This window comes from Piliocolobus tephrosceles, chromosome 17, assembly GCF_002776525.5.
Source record: "Piliocolobus tephrosceles isolate RC106 chromosome 17, ASM277652v3, whole genome shotgun sequence".
Lineage (NCBI taxonomy): Eukaryota > Metazoa > Chordata > Mammalia > Primates > Cercopithecidae > Piliocolobus > Piliocolobus tephrosceles.
Window position 1 is genome coordinate 15,381,133 of NC_045450.1, and position 20,730 is coordinate 15,401,862.

The window sequence follows — 20,730 nt, forward strand, 5'->3', positions numbered from 1 at the left end:
ATATAAATATATATATATATATAAAGCAAAACCAAAAATAAATTTTGTCAGTCCTCCTTACTTCATATATATTTGGATGACATATGCCTGCACCATAATAGTTCCAGGGTTTAGTTTTAAAATTCCTCATCTGGTCCTGTCCACCTTGTAGGTTTGTGGTAAAGATTAACTGAGAATATTTCTGTAAAGCCCTGAGCTTTATAGGAAGCATATAGTAAAAATCCATGATTATTATTATCATCACTTCTTTGTAAAAGAAGGCATGAGAGACTGCCCATGGAAGATGGTATGCTGAGTGCACGCATTTAGCTCTCTTCCTTCCTAAACCTTACTAAAGTAACAGTAAAAGACTTTCCAAAAATACATGAACCAGTTTAGCCAGGCGTGGTGGCTCATGCCTGGAATCCCAGCTCTTAGGAAGGCACAGGTGTGAGGAAAGCTTGAGCCCAGGAGTTCAAGACCTGCTTGGGAAATATAACAAGACCCCATTCTCCACACAAAAGGGGGGAAAAAAGGTGAAAAAAAAAAAGTGTAAAAAGGCTGGTGTGGTGGCTCATGCCTGTAGTCCCAGCAGTTTGGGAGGCTGAGGTGGGTGGATCACCTGAGGTCAGGAGTTCAAGACCAGCCTGGCCAACCCGTCTCTACTAAAAATACAAAAATTAGCTGGGCACGGTGGCATACACCTGTAATCCCAGCTACTCAGGAGGCTGAGGCTGGAGAATCGCTTGAACCCAGAAGGCGGAGGCTGCAGTGAGCTGAGGTCGCGCCACTGCACTCCGGCCTGCATGACAAGAGAGAATACGCCATCTCAAAAAAAAAAAAAAAAAAGAAAAAGTGTAAAAATACATGAGGCAGTTTAAAAAGAACTAGAGAGGGGAGAACAGCAAAACCACCTTGGAAGCCAGTAAGTGGGATAAGCGTTGAAAAGTACCAAGAAAAAGGCCAGACATAGTGGCTTACGCCTGTAATCCTAGCACTTTGGGAGGCTGAGTTGGGTGGATCACCTAAGGTCGGGAGTTCGAGACCAGCCTGACCAACATGGTTAAACCATGTCTCTATTTAAAATACAAAAATTAGCTGGGCCTGGTGGCAAATGCCTGTAATCCCAGCTACTTGGGAGACTGAGGCAGGAGAATCACTTGAACCTGGGAGGCGGAGGTTGCAGTGAGCTGAGATCATGCCATTGCACTCCAGCCTGGGTAACATGAGCGAAACTCCATCTCAAAAAAATAAATAAATAAATAAAGTACCAAGAAAAAACTCTAAGTCAGTGAGGAAAGGTGAGAAACAACCTAATTTCAACACAGAATTCCCCATTTCTACCCCAAACCTCAGAAACTGGCAACACTAGGGGCCTCTGGAAGAGAAGATCAAGGATGAGACAAAAACATAAGGACTGGGTCAAATATAAGGCACTGTTAGACCCTTCGGATACCTTCTATACTCCTTGAAGCCAAATGACTGCCCTTCTCACGCCCCACAGAAGGTGGTGGATTTAGTCTCTGGTGAGGGTTAAACAGAGGGTCTCTGTCCTGGGGGAACACCGGGAACCATGTTGAAAGAAGGAGGGTAATGTACAAATTTCACCCCACAATTTGAAACCCTCGGCCTCTTTTCAACTAGACCCTCAAAATGATGTTAGACAGATCTTTAACCTCTAGGCAGAAGATTTTTCTACAGACCTTCTCTGAAGAATCGTATTAGCCCATGAACAAAAGACTGAAAGACTAATCAGAAGTGTCCTAATGGGGTGGCCCAGCTCTTGCATATTATAGTCAAGCACATCAGCAAGCCCATCCTACAAACACGGAGCTTCCATCAACTGGAATACCAATTTGGTATCCCATGCACTAAAGCATCCAGGAGGAATGGATAGCCAAGAATCCCAAGACATCTGAAGAAATCCACTAATATGACAGACAGAAGTTAAAACAAATAAATAGGAAAATATGTATCTTGGAGGAAAGAGACTATGCATTAAATATCCTTTGAGAAACAGGATATCACATCCACAGAAAAAGAATGTCATATGAAAGAAACTTTTATAAATAAAATAGAATTTTTGGAATTTAATAAAATATATACCAGAAATTTAAAACAGAATGGAAGCGTTATGGTAAAAAGTTGAGGTAACTGCCCAGAAAATAGAATTAAAAACAGTAAGTGATGAAAACGACAAGAGAAAGAGATTAAAATTATATGATCAGTCTAGGAGTTCCATTATGGAAATAAAAAGACTTCTAGGAAAAAGAAACAGAGAACACAGGGAGAAAGAAAGCATCAAAGAAATAATTTTTTCAACATTTCCCAGAATTTGTGGACACAAGTTTATAGATTAATTGGGCCACTAAGTGTCCAGCATAATGGATAAAAATGGACTCATAGAAAGTCCCATTATCATGGTGGTGGGGGGAATGAAGACAGTCTAAAAGATTCTAGAGAAGGAGGAAAAACAAAACACAGTCACATACAAAGGATCCAGAATATTCTCAGCCAGGAAGGTGAATATAATCACACACACTCTCACACACAAATCAGATTGGGTTTCATTTTCTCAAAACCGAAACTAGAAGGCAACAATGCAAATGCCTTAAAAAGCTCAGGCAGGAAAGTTATTTATAACCTTCTGGAAACAACTTTCTTGCCTGAAATTTTAAACCCAGCCAAACTATCCTTTAAGTGTTAGAGAGACATCAAGCCTCTCAGATATGCAAGTTCTCAATGCCTCACGATCACGTACATCCTCTCCTGAGAAGCTACTGGATGAAGTGCTTGATTTAAGCTAGAGAGTAAAGCAAGAAAAAGGAAAGACATGAAAACTGGGAAATAAGGAATCCACTATGAAAGCATTACAGGGAATTTCAAGGATGGTGAAAAAGATACTACATGACAGCTACTAGCTATAGAGAAAGCCAGGGCAGATCAGAAGGCTATAGTAGAAATCACCTTCAAGGAGATGATATCAGTATGATCCCCAATACATTTCTGGACATATTAAAAGGAGATTAACACATTTAGAAGGAGGATTGGGGGCAGAATTGGTGGTTCAGTACATGAAAAACAAGGTTGGGAGAAAAAAAAGGCAATTGCTAACTCCAGGAAAAAGAAAAGTCATACAGAAAAAAGAAAAGTAGTCACAAAGCAGTGCAAAGCTCAGCTTTGAATAACATCTACATAATCATAATAATGTAAACTCTAGATAGCATTACGTAGTCATAATAATGGAAACTCTGAACACTGAATTCGTCAAAACTAAGATAAAACTATATTGGGATTCGATGAGATAAGGCATATGTGCTGGAACAAGGAAGTAGGGGCAAATCCAGGGGGTGAATGAACTAAATTTCATCTTTCATGGAGGAAAGTCAACTGATGATACCTAAAACTGAAAAGAAAATTAAGATAGCACTATGATCAAGTGTTTTTTTTTTTAGTGATATGGTAGTAAATACAAAAAAAAAAAAAAAAATCAATTAAAGGAGTTTGAGAAGTAGCAGAGGATGGCTATTTTTCTTAACAAGCCTTCAAAAATTACTTTACTGTAAGCCATTTGCATGAATACTTTTAACAGAAATAAAAACCAAATTTTTAAAAAAGAAGAACAAAGAATTCCTGTATGCACTGATATGTAACACCCTCTGGCAAAATATAGAACTGTATATATATGGAATGCTAGTATTTGTAGGGAAATCTTATGGAAGAAAATAGATACTTATTTGCTTATACTTGCAAAAATATCTCTAGAAGAAAACCTCATACAATAGAAACCGTAATTGTCTCTTGGGAGGGAAGCTAAGGGTCTAATGCCCAAGGGTTGAAGGGAGAAGTTCACCTTTTGAATTTTTATCTATCATCTTTCCAAAAACAAACCACGGCCAGGTGCAGTGGCTCATGTCTGTAATCTCAGCACTCTGGGAGGCTAAGGTGGGCAGATCACTAGAGGTCAGGAATTCGAAACCAGCCTGGCCAACATGGCGAAACCCCATCTCTACTAAAAATACAAAAATTAGCCAGGCATGGAGGTGTGTGCCTGTGATCCCAGCTACTCAGGAGGCTGAGGCACGAGAATCGCTTGAACCCAGGAGACAGAGGTTGCAGTGAGCTGAGATCGTACCACTGCACTCCAGCCTGGGTGGCAGAGCGAGACTCTGCCTCAAAAAAAAAAAAGAGGGGGCAGATTTAAAAAATAAACATGACATAATTTATGCATATGCAGATATAAGATACATATTTTAAATATTGGCTTCTCTTCCCCCTACCCCCAAGGGGCTTGGCTTCCATTTGGGAGGATGCCGTGTTGTAAAGCATCTCTTAGAAAGTCCCTCCCATATTCCCAACTCCTGTGAGGCAGCAAAGGGCTGAGCTCTGGCTCTGAGCTCCCTGCCACAGTGTACTAGTCAACCCCTCTAAACTGGCTCCTCTCACACTCATCATACCCATTCTCACCCCTACATTCATGCTTGTATTATTCTTGGCTAGAAAGCCATCCCTGTCCCCTTTCTCTCATCTTAGCAAACCATTTTTCGAGGCTTATAAAGCCCCACCTCTGCCAAATAACCCACCCCATCCATCCTGACCCTGGTAGGTTCTTTTCTATAAATAATGCTAATAATTCATTCATTCAACAAATATTAGCTGAGCAGCTACTATGTGCCAGGCACCAGAAAATGTGCTGGAGATACAATGATGAACATGCAGAGAAGGATGCAGTTTATGGGTCCTCAGGAATTTACTATCTATGAGACACAACTGCAATGCTTCATCTTATATTCAGTGCATGTGTGTTACCCATCCCTCCTCAATCCCGCCTTTTCACACCCCATCTTTTCCATGAAGAACTCAAGGAAGAAGCCATGTGTGCTAGCTTTCCCTTTCCACCTTCACGGTAAGCTTGGTGTGGATCCTAGCCCAGTGACTTAACAGAATGAGACAGTGCCATTTATCAATGGAGTCAACACACTGGGCCTACATGTTTCTTCACAAAAAACAATTTTTTACTTGGGAATGGGAGAAAAAATTAAGCACGTGAACAGAACTCTTCCCAAGTTTAAATTTTTCTCCATGGTTTTTGAGATTCTTTTTATTTTTGGAGTCCACCATCAACGATTTGCCAGAAAGTACCAGGTCATGCCAAAATAGACGAGTGCACAGCAGCTGTTGGTTAACATTTAAATTAAGAGTTTATCTTTTATAGATGTGTGTACTCATGGTTGTTATTTTCTTTCTTTCTTTCTTTTGAGGCAGGGTCTTACTGTGTTGCCAAGGCTGGAGTACCATAGCATGATCATAGTTCACCACATTCTTGAAGTCCTGGGCTCAAGTCATCCTCCTGCCTCAGCCTCCAGAGTAGCTAGGACTACAGACTCATGCCACTGTGGCCAGCTAATTATTTCTTTTGTAGAGACAAGAGCTCACTGTGTTGCGCAGTCTGGTCTCTAACTCCTGGCCTCAACCTGGCCTCAAGTGGTCCTCCTGCCTGGGACTCCCAAAGTGCTAGGACTGGAGATATGCTGCTGTGCTCAATCATGATTGTCATTTCCTACTGGAGCTTACTATGTGTCAAGTGAACATTTCTAAGTAGTTTCAGAGAGCTGACTATGCAATTTTATGTTAAAACCTAGAGCCCACGAGGAATCAAATATATGAAAACAGGGTGTCCTTGTCAATTACAACATTGCCCCACAGTTAAGAGGTGGTCTAGGGTAGGCGTCTCAAATCACTGCACCACCAACTGGTACTGCACAGCAGGAGGTGAGTAGTGGCCTTCATCCGTATTTACAGCCACTCCCTATCACTCCATTTATCACCTGAGCTCTGCCTCCTGTCAGATCAGAGGTGGCATCAGATTCTTATAGAACCACGAACCCTATTGTGAACTGTACATGTGAGGGATCCAGGTTGTGTGCTCCTTATGAGAATCTAATGCCTGATGATCTGCCACTGTCTCCCTTACACCCAGATGGACTGTCTAGTTGCAGGAAAGCAAGCTCAGGGCTCCCACTGATTCTACATTATGGTGAGTTATATAATTATTTCACTATATATTACAATGTAATCATAGAAATAAAGTGCACAATAAATGTAGTATGCTGGAATCATCCCGGATCATCTCTCTCCTGCGGTCCATGGAAAAACTGACTTCCACGAAACATCCCTGCTGTAAAGGTTGGGGACTGCTGGTCTAGGAAAGCAAAAGTGCCCGTAACACAAAAATATTCTTCAATGATGACATGAGCTATCAAACTCCACCAAAACCTCCTTCTCCACCACCTACGACGCAGTGGCTTCACCTTGCCAATTATTGGGTGTCAATATCCACCATCATGATACAAACACAAAACAAAGTGGCAGCTCTGCGAAATAAGGTGCAGTGAATGGCAAAGTCAGTGGCCTTGGAAAGGCCAAAAAATGATTCAGGGGCTGAGTGCAGTGGTGCACGCCTGTAATCCCAGCACTTTGGGAGGCCAAGGTGGGCGGATCACCTGAGGCCAGGAGTTCAAGACCAGCCTGACCAACATGGTGAAGTCCCATCTCTACTAAAAATACAAAATTAGCCGGGCATGATGGTGCATGCCTGTAATCCCAGCACTTTGGGAGGCTGAGGCGGGCGGATCACAAGGTCAGGAGATCGAGACCAACCTGGCTAACATGGTGAAACCCCATCTCTACTAAAAATACAAAATTAGCCAGGTGTGGTGGCACATGCCTGTAATCCCAGCTACTTGGGAGGCAGAGGCAGTAGAACTGCTTGAACCCAGGAGGTGGAGGTTGCAGTGAGCTGAGATCATGCCACTGAACTCCAGCCTGGGCAGCAAGAAGGAAACTTCATCAAAAAAAAAAAAAGAAAGATAAAAGAAAGAAAAAGATTCAGGGCAATTCACAGCTGGATGTATGCTAAGACTGCAGGGGCTTTGAGAGACTTAAACACCGAAGAAGTAAAAGAAGCCCTTAGGAAAACTGGTAACCCATCAAATAAATCTGTAAGAATGATCCTCTTTAGCTCAGGCTGTGGAAGTCAAGCATGACATGAAGAATGTCGTTTTACACTCTCACATGATTTCATCCCTCACCCCAAAAAAAGTTATGGAAAAAATTTATTTATTTTACTCTTAATTTAATTTACTCTTAATTTATTTTACACTGAATCTACAAATTAACACCTACTTGTAATTAAAATAAAATTCTTATTACATGTAAAATGAAATTAACCTATTTTTAAATTTGCAATGTCGTTTTTCTTTTCTTTTCTTTGGAGGCAAGGTCTGGCTCTCTCACCAAGGCTGGAGTGCGGTGGCATGATCTCAGCTCACTGCAACCTCTACTTCCTGGTCTCAAGCGATCCTCCCACCTCAGCGTACCGAGAAGCTGGACTACAGGTATGTGCTACCACACCAAAGTAGTTTTTGTATTTTTTGTAGAGACAGGGTTTCACCATATTGCCCAGGCTGGTCTCGAATTCATGACCTCAAGCAATCCACCCATCTGAGCTTCCCAAAGTGCCGGGATTACAGGCATGAGCCACTGTGCCCAGCCTGCAATGTCATTTTTCAAGTTCAGTCAAATATTGTGCCCACTCTCTTTCCCTCCTCCACACACATACTATCTACAGTGAAACTTTGGTCTCTGTCATCTTTTTCTGAAACAAATTATCTTCACACAGGAAAAATTTCCTTCATTTCCATTCATGCCACTTAGCTTAGTGTAATGAAAGGTTATATAACAAAATACTAATGGTGATGAGTTTTGGATGATAGACTCATAGGTGCCAGCAAGTTCTCTTTTACTTAAATATATGTTTAAGTTTTTCTAGAATGAATATACAATCTTAAAGACTTTTTAAAATTACAAATAAATTTTTTCAGAGCACTGTAGAAATGCTTACCCATCTGTTGCGCCCCTCCTTCTCCTTTGCTAACAGAATTTTCTTTCTTTTTTGTATTTAGATGAAAATGTGCTTAGCGGGACCTCCCTTGGCTCCAGAAAAGAACCAGGAATTGCCGGGCATGGTGGCTCATGCCTGTAATCCCAACACTTTGGGAGGCCAAGGCAGGCAGATAACTTGAGGTCAGGAGTTCGAGACCTGGCCAACATGGCAAAACTCGGTCTCAACTAAAAGTACAAAAAATCAGCCAGGCATGGTGGCACACACCTGTAATCCCAGCTACTCTGGAGGCTGAGTGGAAGAGTCACTTGAACATGGGAGGCAGAGGTTGCTGTGAGCTGAGATCATGCCACTCTGCATTCCAACCTGGGCAACAGAGTGAGACCCTGTCTCAAAAAAAAAGAAAAAAAAAAAAAAAAAAAAAGAACCAGAAATGGTTCAAACAAATCATAAACACTCCAGTCCTCTTTGCCAGTGATTGCTTTAGGGGTTCGCATCTGACCAAGTTTCTCCCTGATTTAAAAAAAAAAAAAAAAAAAGAGAGACACAAGAAAAGAACCTTACCCTCCACTTCCTTCATGCTTTTGGATATTATCACATGAAAATATGATATCTGGAACTATGGCTACCACTTTGTGACCATGAAGAAGAAGCTGAGAAAAATCCTAAGAAAGTCAACCCTGAAATCAGCCACTAGGCTTCCTGTTATATGAGGCAATTAACTCCTACTGGTTAAGCCACTTTAGTTAGGTGTTATCTTACTTGCAACCAAATACCCCAAATGATAGGAACACTGAGGTCTGTGATGCTCAGCTTCCCAAAGATGTATACGAACCATTTCGTAAATACTCTTCCATCAAGGGAGACCACAAAGAATGTGTGTGTTTGTGTGTTTAATACAAAGACAGATACCTAACTCCAGGAGCCATTGCTTTACAACCAGAGATTTCATCTCCAAGATTGTCCTTGAGAGGCTCCACCTGCTGGTCGTTGGAGGTAATGGCAGGCCCTGCCTAGAGGGGCCAAGGTTCTGGTCCTACCTGTGGAGTCCGGCTAACTGTCAGAAAGTGGGTGCAGCACACCAACATGGCACATATATACATATGTAACAAACCTGCACGTTATGCACATGTACCCTAGAACTTAAAGTATAATTAAAAAAAAAAAAAAAAAAAAGAAAGTTGGGGCACTTATACCCGAGCCTCTACCTTGGGGGCAGGGTCGTGGCATCTCTCATGCACACGTGGATTCCTGTCTCAAGAACTTCCAGAACTGGACTCCTCCCAACTCCCAGCTCAGATCCCTGGGTTCCCACCTGTTGGTGCCCTTTTAGAGGGGGTGTGAGTTTTGGGGTTTCTTGTACCCTTTGCCTGATCTGGTATGCTTGTTTCTATTAACTGCCTGGTCCCTCTGCTTGACATGGGGGTGACTATTTCAGGGGCTCCAAAGTGTTCCAAATAGAAGCTGAGAGGGCCTGGGTGCAGTGGCTCACGCCTATAATCTCAGAACTTTGGGAGGCTGAAGTGGGAGGATCGCCTGAGGCCAGGAGTTTAAGACCAACCAGGATAGCAAGATCCCGTCACTTCAAAAAAAAAAAAAAAAAAAATCTTTTTAAAATTAGCTTGACATGGCAGTCCATGCCTATAGTCCCAGCTACTTGGGAGGCTGAGGCAGGAGAATTGCTTAAGCCCAGGAGGCGGAGGTTGCAGGGAGCTGAGATCTCACCGCTGCACTTTAGCCTGGGTGAGAAAGTGAGATCCTGTCTCAAAAATAATAAAATAATAGTAAAAATAGTAACATATAAACATGAAAGCATGAAAGTAGCAGGCACAAGTCTTAAGTTTGGAAAAACCAGCATTAACAATCTTCACAAGCAGCTACAAGATAGAGACTATCACCCCTTTTGACAGATGAGGAAACTGAGGCTGAAGAGGAAAAGATATCTACCCACAGTCCCACTGGGGTTGAGGAACGGGTAGGTGGCAACACAGACCACGATGGCTCAGCCCCAGAGCTGTTCCCCACCCTCTTCCCATCCTTTGCAGACGGCTGGTCCGGCAGGGCCCTTGGGCAGTGGGCCCCAGAGCTGGAGCTGGAGCAGGCCCATGCCCGTATTTGCCCAAGCTCTCCGCTCTCCCTCACCCTCCCAGGCTGCAAACACAGATGTTCCTTTTGCTTTTTCCCTTTTTCAGCCACAAGACTCCTGGTCTCTCGCACCGACTGCCAAACTCCACATTCTTGGCAAGAACTGCAGACAAGCAGGACAGGAGGGGCTCCCTGGAGCTGGCCCCGTGCAGCCCTCGCTGGGTTCACTCACCTTGAAGCATGCTCCTGTAGGCCGTGTCTGCGATGGCGTAGATGTGAGGCGGCATCTCATGCCTCTTCTTGCCCTTGTACATGTCGACGATCTTCTCCGAGTAGATGGGCAGGTGTTTATAGGGGTTGACCACCACGCAGAAGAGGCCAGAGTACGTCTGCAGACAGAGAACCCAGCTTACTTCCAGACCTCCTCCAGGAGGACAGATCTCACAGAAGCACTCAATACTCTCATTTGAGAGATGGGGAAGCTGGAGCTTGGAGTCTTAGTAGGAAACCCTGGGCCTCTCTGGTAATCCAGGTATGGGGGAAGAGGGGAAGAGGTGAGAGTGGGTTTCCAGGCTGCCTATGTTATATTTTGCAACTGTAGGGGGGTTTGTGTTTGTTTTGAGATGAGGTCTCACTCTGTCACCTCGGCTGGAGTACAGTGGTGTGAACCTGACTCACTGCAGCCTTGATTTTTCTGGACTCAGGTGATCCTCCTACCTCAGCCTCCCGAGTAGCCAGGACTACAGGCAGGCGCCACCAGGTCTGGCTGATGTTTGTATTTTCTGTAGAGACGTGGGTTTCACTGTGTTGCCCAGGCTGGTCTCGAATTCCTGGGCTCAAGCAATTCTCCCATTTCAGCCTCCCAAAGTGCTGGGATTATAGGTGTGAGCCATTGCACCTGACGAAACTATGGAGTTTTGAAGACCTCTGGGTTCAAGTCTCAGTTCCACTCCCCTGAACTGTCACTTTACCTCCCTGGACTTCCCTGGCTTAAATGACAGCCACCATTCATTGAACACTTACTATGTGTCGGGCACCAAACTAAGCACTACACAGGATCTGTTTTTGGTCGATGAAATGCTCACTCATATGAAATGCTCATCATTTAACAGGTGGCACAGAAAGTGAACAGCACACTTAAGATATTAACTCAGGAACATTTAATAAAGAGACTGTTTACAGATATGTGTGCAGAATTAAAGAAACCCAACCAGTGACGGGAGCAGTTAAGTCTGAAGAGCAAGAACAGGAGAGAATGTTGTTTACTTTTTTTTTTTTTTTTTTTTGAGACAGCGTCTTGCTCTGTCGCCCAGGGTGCAGTGTACTGGGGTGATCCTCTCGCCTCAGCCTCCTAAGTAGGTGGTATCACAGGTGTGCACAACCATGCCCAGGTAATTTTATTTTATTTTTTGTAGAAACAGGGTTTTACCATATTGCCCAGACTGGTCTTGAACTCCTGAGCTCAGGCGATGCGCCCGTCTCAGCCTCCCAAAGTGCTGGGATTACAGGCGGGAGCCACTGCACCCAGCCAGAGAGGGAATGCCGTTAACTGAACATTGGAGACATAGAAAGTCACACAGCCCTAAAAAGAGGGTTGTCCAGAGGGAGCTGCAGCCATTCAGAAACACACCTGCCAAAACCACGTTCCAGGAGGGAGGGAGGAAAAGGTAATAATCCTCCAACCTCTCTCTTCTCCCACCACCCTCTGATCTCTTTCAGGGACCTTCCAATGTCCATATCTAAGAACAAACCCCAGTGACTCAGTCTCTAGAAGATGACAGAGGCATCTCTTTATGGAGTTTTTTTTTTTTTTTTTTTTGAGACAGAGTCTCACTCTGTCGCCCAGGCTGGAGTGCAGTGGCATAATCTCTGTTCACTGCAACCTCTGCCTCCCGGGTTCACGTGATTCTCCTGCCTTAGCCTCCCAAGTAGCTGGGACTACAGGTGCCCGCCACCATGCCTGGCTAATTTTTTTGTATTTTTAGTAGAGACAGGGTTTCACTGTGTGAGCCGGAATGGCCTCCATCTCCTGACCTCGTGATCCGCCCACCTCGGTCTCCCAAAGTGCTAGGATTACAGGCGTGAGCCACCGCACCCGGCCACTTTATGGGATAGTCACAACTACTCAGTAACAGTGATTTCCCCACTGCCCGTTTGACAGGAGGGCAAAGTGAGGTGTGGTGAGGTTGTCACCAGATTACACAGCTGGAGGGAAGTTGGAAACTAGAACTCCTGTTTACCCCAGAGGGCCTGCTCCTGACCATTAATACCATCCCTATCTGTAAAACAGAGACAAACACAGCCATGCCTAAAAAGGATCAAAGCACTGACACGAGCTCTCTGATGTGGATGAAGCTTGAAAATACGCCTAGTGAAAGAAGACAGGCACGGAAGGTCATGTACTATATTATCTCATTTATGTGAAGCGTCTAGAGTAGGCAAAGCCATGGAGACAGAAAACAGACTCGTGGTTCCCAGGGGCTGGAGAGAGGGGGAAAGTGAGGAGTAACTGCTTATGGGCACAGGGTTTCCTTTGGGGGCTATAAAAATGCTCTGGAGCCAAGTGTAGTGGCTCATGCCTGTAATCCCAGCACTTTGGGAGGCCAAGGTGGGAGGACTGCTTTAGGCTAAGAGTTTGAGACCAGCCCAGGCAACAACAGCCAGACCCCATCTCTACAAAATATATATATATAACATATATAACATATATATTACATATAATATATAACATACATATTACATATAATATATATAACATACATATTACATATAATATATATATAACATATAATATATATAACATATATATTACATATAATATATATATATAACATATAATATATATATGTGTAGCCGGCCATGGTGGTGAGCACCTGTAGTTCCAGCTACTTGGGAGGCTGAGTCAGGAGGATTGCTTGATCCCAGGAGCTCAAGGTTATAGTGAGCTATGATTGCACCATTGCACTCTAGGCCCTGGTGACACAGCAAGACCCTGTCTTGAAATTGATAGCTGTACAACATTGTGAATGCACTTAATGGCACTGTTTTCTTTAAAACGTTTAAAATGGTAAATTTTATGTTATATGCACTTTACCGTTTAAAAAAATAGCAGTCGTGTCCTGCCGGGTGAATAGGAGCATCTGAAAATAATCAGATCAGGGAAGGGGAAGTCCTGCCATGCTGTACGTGGTGAGACAGTATCATCATGATTTTTCCTTACTGGATACTAGATTTTCCCATGGTTGAGGTCACAGTTCAGGAGACAGGCTTCAACCCGTCTCACAGGAACTGCTTTCCCCAAACGATAAACATCAGTACTGCCCCAGACTGACAACCAGAAAACATATCTTCTTCCCTGTAAGCGACTTAGGGAGAACTAGAGACCCATTTCTCAGTTACAGCTAGGGTGAGTTACAGCTAGGGTGAACCAAGCAACAGAGAGTTAAGTGATTTGACTGAAGTCACCAAAGAAGATCCTGGCAGCACCAAGCCCAACCTGGCCCACCCCCAGGTATGAGCATGGTCCATTATGCTATCCAGCCCAGGCCCATCCGACAGAAACAGAAACTATTGATTGTTCGTTCGTTCATTCATTCATTCATTCATTCATTCATTCATTCATTCATTCATTCTGTATGTCCCAGATGCCATGCAAAAGGTGCTGGGACTATATTAGAACATAAAAAAAAAAAACACAGGGTCCCTGTCCTCAAGGGGCTTTTAGTCAAGGGCTGGAGCCAATTAGAGAGTGGGAAAGTCTGGCCGGGTATGGTGGCTCACACCTGTAATCCCAGCACTTTGAGAGGTCAAGGCAGGAAGATTACTTGAACCAGAAAGACCAGCCTGGGCAACACAGTAAGACCCCATCTCTATAAGAAATTTAAAAATTAGCTGGGCATGGTAGCACTTGCCTGTAGTCCCAGCCACTTGGGAGGCTGAGGTGGGAGGTTTGCTGAAGCCTGGGAGGTTGAGGTTGCAGTAAGCCATGATTGTGCCACGCGCTTCAGCCTGGGTGACATGGTTAGACCATTCCTTTCTTCTCAAAAGAAAGGAAGAAAGAAATGGAAGGAAGGAAGGAAGGGAGGGAAGGAAGGAGGAGGGAGGGAGGGAGGGAGGGGAGATAGAATGAGAGAGAGAGAGACAGAGACAGAGAGAGAGAAAGAGAAAGAGAGGAAGAGAGACAGAAAGAAAGAAAGAAAAAGAGACAGTGGGAAGGTCCTTTCAGGGCTCAGTCTGCTAAGGGACAATGGTATGTAGTGTCTGGGGGTGCTGCAGGGGAATGATATTCCTAAAGGGACAGGATAGCTGGGTGCAGTGGTTCACACCTATAATCCCAACACTTTAGGAGGCCAAGGAAGGCAGATTGCTCGCACTCAGGAGTTCAAGACCAACCTAGGCAACACAGCAAGACCCCATCTCTACCAAAAATACAAAAAATTAGCAGGGCATGGTGGCACACACTTGTAGTCCCAGCTACTTGGCAGGCTGAGGCAGGAGAATCACTTGAACCTGGGAGGTGGAGGTTGTAGTGAGCCGAGATGGTGCCACTGCACTCCAGCCTGGGTGACGGAGGGAGACTCCATCTCAAAAAAAAAAGAAAGACAGAAACAGGCTTGATGGAGACAGAGGTTCTCACCATCCCCTAAAAGGAGCATGAATGAGTCAACATATGCCTGTCTAAATAGCCATCAACCACTTACCGAGCACCTACTATATACCACGTCTGTGTCAGAGGCTGGATACAAAGAAATCAAGGATACCTCCTGTCCTTAGAGAACTTAGATCAGAGCGGGAGACAAGTACATTAAAACACGTCACAAGAACGGAGAATGACAGGAACAAGGAAGGGAAGGCCTTAACCCACGCTGGGGGTGGTGAGGGAAAGCTCCAGGTGGGGAGGTATTCCCTGCGCTGAGTCTTAAAGGACAACAAGGTGTTAACCAGCTCAGGACAAGACAAAGCAGGGACATGGGCAGAAAAACCGGACATGGGGTCCGTGGGGGTGAACTATAAGCAGCTTGGTACAAGCAGCTCCATTGGACCCAAACGGAGAAGCAGAGCAAGGAAGAGAGGTGAGCGGGGCCCAGGCGCCACATCCAGCCTGGTGGGGCTGGGAGTGGCGAACTGCCTGCCTCGACACCCCTCTTCCTCATTCCATCACCCAGGACCCTCCCGCCCATCCTGCAAACACCAGTTTCAAGTACCTTGAGGCCAGAGAACTCCCTCTTTCTCCTCTTCAGTCCCAGCACAGGCCTCGGTATAGAATAGGTGCTAACTAAATGCTTGCTAAATGCATACCAGGGGAATAAATTAATGATACAGCTTCCTGAGAGCAGGGACAGCCTGACTTCACCTCTGTGACCTGGGGGCCTTGCACTGCAGCAGTAGGTACTCAGGGGACCGCACTGAGCCAGGCCAGGGGCTATGTCCTGTTCATTGGTGTCCCCAGTCCCCAGGACAAGCCTCCCAAAGAGCAAGTGCCCAGTCCGTGGTCATCCGGACAAAGGTCAACACAGCCCCACCCTCCTTCAGGTCTCGACTCCATCTCCAGCTCCTCTGGGGCCAAGCCCACTGCCACGCCCCCTTTTGAATGTAGGTATCATTTACAGCCCAAGCCGTCCTCACTCAAGTCCTTGACTTGGAGGCAGTAAAGGGCAGTCGTTGAGGGCTCAGAACTGGGTATGGGGTACTTGAATTTGAACCTTCACTCTGCTATTTCTTAGCTGTGTGACCCTGGGCAAGTCCCTTAACCTCTCTGAGTCTTGCTTATCCTCATCTACAAAACAGGGAGGCATACTAACAAGCCCTTCATAGGTGTGCTGTGAGATAATGCTTAAAAAGCATTTAGCATGGCGGCTGGTATGTAGTAGGTGCTCAATCAATGTTATTTAGTGACTCTTACTATGCTCCCTTCATTTCATGACAGAGAAAGTCTTGTCACCTTAGAGCCTTCAATATGCTGTTCCCTCCATCTGATACGCTTTTCCCCTCATCTTCCCACAGCTGTCTCCCTCTCCTCTTTTAGAGCTCTGCCTAAGTGTCACCTCCTGGACTGTGACATGCACATTACTGTATCTCCTGCACCCTGCACAGTGCCAGGCACGGGGTAGAAACTCAGTCAGCTGTAATCCGAGTACTTCGGAAGGCCGAGAAGGTCAGATCACTTGAGGTCAGGAGTTCGAGACCAGCCTGGCCAACATGGCAAAACGCTGTCTCTACTAAAAATACAAAAATTAGCCAGGCGTGATAGTGGGGCCCTGCAATCCCAGCTATTCAGGAGGCTGAGGTAGGAGAATCACTTGAACCCAGGAGGTGGAGGTTACAGTGAGCCGAGTTCACGCTGCTGCACTCCAGCCTGGGCAGCAGAGGGAGGGAGGGAAGGAGGAAGGGAGGGAGGGAAACGAATTTTTAAGAAGAAGGAAGAGGCCGGGCATGGTGACTCACACCTTAAATGCCAGCACTTTGAGAAGTGGAGGATATCAGATCACTTGAGGTCAGGAGTTTGAGACCAGCCTGGCTAACATGGCAAACCCCGTCTTTACTAAAAATACAAAAATTAGCTGGGTGTGGTGGCGCATGCCTGTAATCCCAGCTACTCAGGAGGCTGAGGCAGGAGAGTCGCCTGAACCAAGGAGGCAGAGGTTATGTGAGGCGAGATCACGCCACCACACTCCAGCCTGGGTGACAGAGTGAGACTATCTCAAAGAAAAAAAAAAAAAAAGAATAAAATGAATTTTTAAAAAGAAGGAAGGACCACACTGTCTTTTCAACTCCATCACCAACTTCTGAAAGAAGAATATGACTTTCATCCTCTTTGTTTGGGACATCTCTCCCAGTGCCATGTGCAGAGCAAGCACTTAATCCATACTTCCAGGTAGATCTGAACCTCTGCTGAGTTCTGCAAAAGCTTTCCAAGCCAGCCAGGGTATGACGATGGAGTGAAGGGAAGACGGGGGCAGGCAGCCGCATATCTCATGCAGGGCTGTGGGGCTTCAGCATCTGGCTCTTCCTCTCACATTGTTCAGCCACTTCTCCTTCACCTCGACCTAGCCCGACCATAGTTGGCTGTGTTTCTGCCTCTCTGGCCCCATAAGCCCCTCTCCAGCTGGTTAAGTTCAGAGGTTTCAACATCCCAGTCTCCTGTGTCCCAGCCGGCATCTCATGGGCCCTGTGCCACCAGCAGGTCCCAGCTGCAGGCCCAGGATTTCCCTCTTGTGACCGTATTAGGAAGCAGCTCCAGTTTCTCCCTGACACTTTATATGGTCAGCCACAGAGCCCTGAGCAGGGGGTGCTCCCAGGGCCTGCAGCAGAAATGAGGAACAGGGAGGGAAGGGAGCAAAGTAACACTGACTTTCAAACACACAGGGCTAGCCGGGCGCAGCGGCTCACACCTGTAATCCTGGCACTTTGGGAGGCCAAGGTGGGTGGATCACCTGAGGTCAGGAGTTCGAGACCAGCCTAGCCAACACAGTGAAACCTCATCTCTACTAAAAATACAAAAATTAGCAAGGCGTGGTGGCACGCACCTATAGTCCCAGCTACTGGGGAGACTGAGGCAGGAGAATTGCTTGAACTCAGGTGGCAGAGGTTGCAGTGAGCTGAGATTGTGCCACTGCACTCCAGCCCGGGCAATAGAGCGAGACTCGGTCTCAAAAACAAGACACACAGGCCTGGGCAGAGTGTTGGCTTTGCCTTATCACTCACCTGACTTGTGCATACAGACCTACCCCTGAGCTTCCTCAATAAAGTGATGGATAATCACACCTTCTTTATGACGCTCCAGTGCAATATCACGGCTTTCTAAATACCCAACCTAGAGACAGACACAGTCCACCAAGCATGCTCTTGTGCTGCAGCCTTGCTTTTAAGAGCAAAAAGACTAGAAACAACCTAAATACCTGCCAATAGCAGACAGGTTTAATCATTATGGTTCATTCCTATAGCAGAAGACTGTGCAGTGGCCCTATCTCTACTACCATGAATGAATGGCCAAAGATTGAGATGCACAACAGCGATGGCCTATGCTGCCATTTTGGCGGGGTGCAGGAAGGGCTCTCTGTGTGGCTGCATGTGTATAAAACATCACTGGAGGCTGGATGGAGCAGCTCACACCTGTAATTGCAGCACTCTGGGAGGCTGAGATGAGTGGATCACTTGAGGTCAGGAATTCAAGACCAGCCTGGCTAACATGGGCAAAAACCCATCTTTACAAAAAATACAAAAATCAGCCAGGTGTGGTGACACACACCTGTAATCCCAGCTACTCAGGAGGCTGGGGCAGGAGGATTGCTTGAATCCAGAAGGCATAGGTTGCAAGAGCCGAGATCGTGCCATTGCACTCCAGCCCGGGTGACAGAGTGAGACTTCATCAGAAAAAAAGTAATAGGCTGGGCACGGTGGTTTAAGCCTGTAATCCCAGCACTTTGGGAGGCCGAGGCGGGTGGATCACATGAGGTCAGGAGATCGAGACCAGCCTGGCCAACATGGCAAAGCCCCGTCTCTTCTAAAAATACAAAAATTAGCTGGGCAAGGCAGCACACACCTGTAGTCCCAGTTACTTGGGGGGCTGAGGGAGGAGAATTGCTTGAACCTGGGAGGGGGCTGTTGTAGTGAGCCAAGATCCTGCCACTGCACTCCAGTCTGGGTGACAGAGTGAGACTCCATCTTGAAAAATAATATAAATAAATAAATAACGTCACTGGAGGGCTACATATGTAACCAGCAACCACAGTGTCTCTAAGAAGGGAACTGGAAGGGCGAGGAATAGGAACGAAGGGGGAAGTTCATATTCCCTTGTCCACTATTTTATTTCATATTTGCATGTCTTACCTAGTCAAAAAGTCTGACTAGATAGTTATGAACAGACAGAAAAAACTATAAGGTAGGGTTAAAGTGGAAAAAATCAAACTGCAAAACATACAGGGAGTGACTTTTTCTTATGTTTGTTGTATGTGTGTGTACATACATGAACCTGTGAATCATGTTTGCCTCCAGGGAAGAGGGCTGCTTTTTGCAATCCATACTTATTTTTAAATATTCTCCTGTGGTCTTTGCATAGATTATCCTTGTATTACTGGAGGAGGTTCTTTGAAGCAATAATGACTTGAAAGATCAGAAGGCCGGGTACAGTGGCTCACGCCTAAAATCCCAGCGCAATGGGAGGCAGAGGCGGGAGGATCATCTGAGATCAGGAATTCAAGACCAACTTGACCAACATGGTGAAACCCCTTCTCTACTAAAAATGCAAAAATTAGCATGGTGGCGGGTTCCTGTAATCCCAGCTACTGGGAGGCTGAGGCAGGAGAATCGCTCGAACCCAGGAGATGAAAGTTGCAGTGAGCCAAGATCACATCACTGCACTCCAGCCTGGGTGACAGAACGAGATTCCATCTAAAAAAAAAAAATTCACAAGGGCTAATTCCTGGGGCTTAACAAAGGTCAGCTTGCGGTTATAGTGTCTTTCTATCATCCAGGGACCAGTGCAGTGGCTGGCACCCAGGAGGCCTCTGCTCAGTCTGCTTGCTCCTTGTGTCCCTGGGTAGACACTGCTTCCAGAGTAGGCTAAGGTTGCTGGGCCAGGTCTCTAAGGCGGAAAAATGGTCACCTGCTAAAGTTTGGAAGGAGGGCTTCTCCTGACCCCCTGGGCATTCCAGAAGCAGAACTAGAACTGGAAAAATGTCCTTTGGGGTTCATGGGTTGGGGATGTGGGCTTGGAGTTCCAATAAGCAGGGGGACCCATCCACCTTGGCTCTGGATCATGATTTTCCCAACCCCAGAGGTCTGGTATAGGGTGGAGGGTCCCACTGTCTACAGAGACAAAGCAGGTAAGGCATGAGTGAAGCAGGGTGTGTGGGAATCAACAAAAGAGGTGCCATGGTCAACGGCTACCAGGGCCTGGGAGACAACAGGGAGTGGTGGGGTCTGTGGAAAAGCAGAGAGCACAAAGCCCATCTCACAGAGAGTGCTACCTCGCACCCTGCGTACTGGAGTGTCAGGTCCTCTGCTTTTTCAAGCAGTACTAGAAACAGATTTCTTTCGTTTTTTGATGTATTAACTCAATTTAAAAAAAAAAAATCACGCCTCTGTGTTAACAGGTTGTAATCATTAGCCTAGCACCTAGTAGGTGCTCAAGGAATCATAATAAAAGGTTCAATTCCTTCTTGCTATGCACTTAAAGCTTGTCTACCTCAAAGCTAATGAGGCCTCTGGCACTGTCCCCACCGGCTCCAGCCCACGACCATCACCTCCTGCTCTAAGCCTATCACCCCAAAAGCCCTTTGCATGGGTAGTCACCCTGCCCCTGGACTCACACAGACCTTGTCTGAATCCCAGCTCTGCCCACTTTCCAGTTATGGGACTGAGCACATCTAAGCCTCAGCATCCTCATCTTTTTTTTGTTTGTTTGTGTCTCCCTTGTCATCCAAGCTGGAGTGCAGTGGAGCAATCTCATGCCTGTAATCCTAACACTTTGGGAGGCCGAAGCAGACGGATCGCTTGAGTTCAGAAGTTCGAGATCAGTTTGGGCAATACAGTGGGACCCCACCTCTACCAGAAACACAAAAAAATTGGCAGAGCATGGTGCTACATGCCTGTAGACCCAGCTACTCAGAAGACTGAGGTAGGAGGATCTCTTGAGTCCCAGGAGGCAGAGGTTGCAGTGAGCTGAGATCATGCCACCGTACTCCAGCCTGGGCAACAGAGTAAGACCGCATCTCAAAAGAAAGAAAAAGAAAAAAGAAAGAAAAAACCCAAGAAAGAAAAGA

At 45.8% G+C, this 20,730-nt stretch overlaps 1 protein-coding gene across 5 annotated transcripts in view; it reads right to left on the reverse strand.

Moving 5' to 3' along the window:
- MYH11 (myosin heavy chain 11) overlaps positions 1 to 20,730 on the reverse strand; it is a 157,765-nt gene that overhangs the window by 113,590 nt on the left and 23,445 nt on the right. For all 5 annotated transcript variants that reach the window (XM_023189735.3, XM_023189733.3, XM_023189732.3 and 2 more), the window contains one exon: positions 10,200 to 10,356. In XM_023189735.3, the coding sequence (XP_023045503.1) occupies positions 10,200 to 10,356 (157 nt within the window). The remainder of the gene's footprint in view (positions 1 to 10,199; positions 10,357 to 20,730) is intronic.